The 3,171-nt window shown below is 34.6% G+C and overlaps 1 protein-coding gene across 1 annotated transcript; it reads left to right on the top strand.

Moving 5' to 3' along the window:
• The first annotated feature begins 1,770 nt into the window (after positions 1-1,770).
• On the top strand, positions 1,771-2,677 carry LOC124353250 (histone-lysine N-methyltransferase SETMAR-like). Its single transcript, XM_046803183.1, has 2 exons — positions 1,771-1,813; positions 2,268-2,677. The coding sequence occupies exons 1-2, from the start codon at positions 1,771-1,773 to the stop codon at positions 2,675-2,677; spliced, it is 453 nt and encodes a 150-aa protein (XP_046659139.1).
• The last annotated feature ends 494 nt before the right edge of the window (positions 2,678-3,171 follow it).

Consider the following 3,171-nt stretch of genomic DNA (forward strand, 5'->3'; position numbering starts at 1 on the left):
TCCATAAGATTTTCTGAAAATACAGAGGCAAAGAAAACGGACAGAAATCCATGATTTGTTACATGAGTGTTATATGTGAATAGCGTGTCCGATACCTTTCGGCGATATTGTTCCAAATTTTGTTTCGTTATTGCCGGGTAGTGTTAATCAAGTGTTCTTGTGTAAAATCTAAGAACCAAAACTTTTATAAGAAAACTGCTTTATACTGTTTTAAATCTAGTTTTCCAAATTATAAGTTATATTTAATCCTACTCTTATATAGTTGTTTCAAGTTACTTAACGCTTGCACCCATTTTGAGTACTATTATGAAGAACGTTAAATCCTATAAAAAGACGGAACGTTACAGAGTAAAAATATTTTAAATTCTGTGAATGTGTAGATATTACTCAACGGTATTTAACAATGACTACATTAGTAATACCTTTAATATTCATCTACATAGAGCAATGGAAATTAGTAATAAAACTTCATAATGTAAAAGCATAGTAATCTTGTTTTCAATAGTAATAATTATATTAAAACAAACTAAAAGTGGAAAGAAATTTCTAAAAGCATATTAAGGATAACATTTAAAATAAATACTTTTATGTACAGCGTCCTTAGAATTGTACACTATTTGAACAACTAGACGGATACATTTATATATGAAATATAGATTTAAATTTATTAAATTAATTTTTTTTATTACTGACATATACCAGGGACTTAAATAACAAACATTCCCGTATATAAAGTGTTATTACATCGTTAACAAATTTGTATAATGAATCCGTCACCAGAAAGGGCAAATGAATATAGAAAATCTTTGGAATTATTGCTATATCCAATCATTATATACTTCTAATACTGTGCAACTAATATTTGGAGTAACAAAGAAAGGTTATATTTATTTTTTTTATTATTTGATCTAAAACACGAAGAGTCAATGGAGGTAGAACCGTGTGACGGATTGCTGGCGGGAAGTTGGTCACTTTTGTTTCTCTAATAACGATTTGTCTCTCGCTTGTCATCTGTGATTTATAACCTTCCTCTTCATTTCATGAAAGTAAACTTACTCTGCTCTCAGTTTGAACTTGCGGACAATGCCTTGAAACTGGATATATAGATATTAAAGATAGTTTTATCGATCTGTCGATTGAATTTATCTAAGAAAGTTTATGTTTTATAAAAATACTAATTTGTGTATTGGAAAATATAATAGCCAATATTATTAGCTTTGTTTTACGGGCAAAACGATGTTTCTTTCTTCAGTAATAAGTCTTCTATAGTGTTATATAATACATTAAACAGTATACTAAAACGATTCTTTAGTACCATATCTCATGAAAAATTTATAGATTCGCTCCAATATATATATTAGAGTAAAATGACAATAGATTTCTGCAACTCTAGCTTCAAAGTATGGGCGCTCTTTAGGAAAAACATCGTAGAGGTAAATACGAGGGCTGTTTTTTTTCAACTTCCGATCGTGCCGCTAGATGGCTGGGCGAGCGGTATCGGCCAGCAATGCGCGGCAGTCGACTACGCACCTCTCCCTCTACAACCTCACTCATTTTCGGACGGCCGACGCCATTTCCAATTTATCTAGCGACACATAAACATGGCTACCATGATAGAATCTCCCGCCAAGTGTGAGTTGAGAAGTGTCATTCGTTTCTTGCAAGCTGAAGGGTTATCTGCAGCAGAAATTCGCCGTAGAATGGAACGAGTATACGGTGAAAGCTTTATGAGTGACAGTGCAGTGCGTGATTGGTGTAGGAAATTTAAAGATGGACGAGTTGACATTCATGATGAAGGGGGCCAAGGACGAAAGTCGGTCGCAAACGAAGACCTCGTTGATCGAGTTGACCAAAGTGTAAGAAGCAATCCAAGGTTTACGATTACGGAGCTATCCAATCAGGTTCCTGAGATTTCAAGGTCAGCCCTATACTCTATCGTAACTGACAAGTTAGGCTACAAAAAACTTTGTGCGCGATGGGTGCCGAAGATGTTGTCTGATGACCACAAAACTCGGCGAATGGCGTCAGCAACGTCTTTTCTGAACCGTTATGAAGCTGATGGCGAAGATTTTTTGATCAAAATCGTGACAGGAGATGAGACATGGGTTCTGTACGACACCCCAGAAACGAAACAGCAGTCCCAACAATGGATACATTCAAACTCACCAAACAAACACAAAAAATTCAAAAAAAAACTTTCAACAACAAAAAGATTATGGGCACCGTGTTTTGGGATCAAAAAGGTGTATTGCTTGTTGAGTTTTTAGAGCCAGGTACCACAATCAATGCGGAAGGATACTGCGGTACGTTACAACGTTTGCGGAGAGCTATCCAGGACAAAAGGAGAGGAATGCTCACATCGGGAGTAGTGCTCATTCATGACAACGCCCGTCCTCACAGTGCTGCTTTGACAAAGCGTCTTCTTGACGGTTTTAAATGGGATGTTTTTAACCATCCGGCGTATAGTCCTGACTTAGCGCCGAGTCACTATCACCTTTTCCCGGAACTGAAGAAAATGCTAGGAGGGCAGACCTTCCGAACAGACGACGCGCTGCGAGACGCCGTGAAAACCCATCTCAAATCACTGGCGGCAAACTTCTATGAAGAAGATATTAAGAAGCTTGTTCCCAGGTATGAAAAATGCCTCAATTTAAATGGCGATTATGTTGAAAAGTAACTAATAATGTACCTAACTATTGATAATATATTTATTTAATTACTCTCCCTAGTTTTATTTTTATACGACATCGGAAGTTGAAAAAAAACCCTTGTATAAAGTGTAAGGCGATATAAATTTGAAAATTTACTTTTTGTGTCATTAAGTAATTATATAGATGCACTCATACACATTTTGCCAAGTAGTTCATAATGAGACATCAATAGGTATTAGTGAATTCGTAAGGTCTTTGAACGCATTGAACTTTGAAATTGTCTCTATCAGACAATATACATCGAATATATATTTTTAATACGTCGTAATTTCTATTCTTATGCTTAAAAAAGCAATATTTTAATAAGTCCAAAAAGGTTTTATCAATTACTCAAATGTAATTAAGAACTTATGTTTTATATTTTTCATTGAATAACTTAAATAATTATTCTCTTGATTGCTTAATTTTCACTTTTAATTTATTTTGAATATACTTTAATCTTATATGTGAAAATTAATGA

This window comes from Homalodisca vitripennis, chromosome 1, assembly GCF_021130785.1.
Source record: "Homalodisca vitripennis isolate AUS2020 chromosome 1, UT_GWSS_2.1, whole genome shotgun sequence".
NCBI lineage: Eukaryota > Metazoa > Arthropoda > Insecta > Hemiptera > Cicadellidae > Homalodisca > Homalodisca vitripennis.

Coding starts and splice junctions, on each gene's coding strand:
- LOC124353250 (XM_046803183.1), top strand. CDS start 1,771: ATGGACGAGTTGACATTCATGATGAAGGGGGCCAAGGACGAAA. Junction 1,814..2,267: donor GAAGGGGGCCAAGGACGAAA/GTCGGTCGCAAA, acceptor TTGAGTTTTTAG/AGCCAGGTACCACAATCAAT.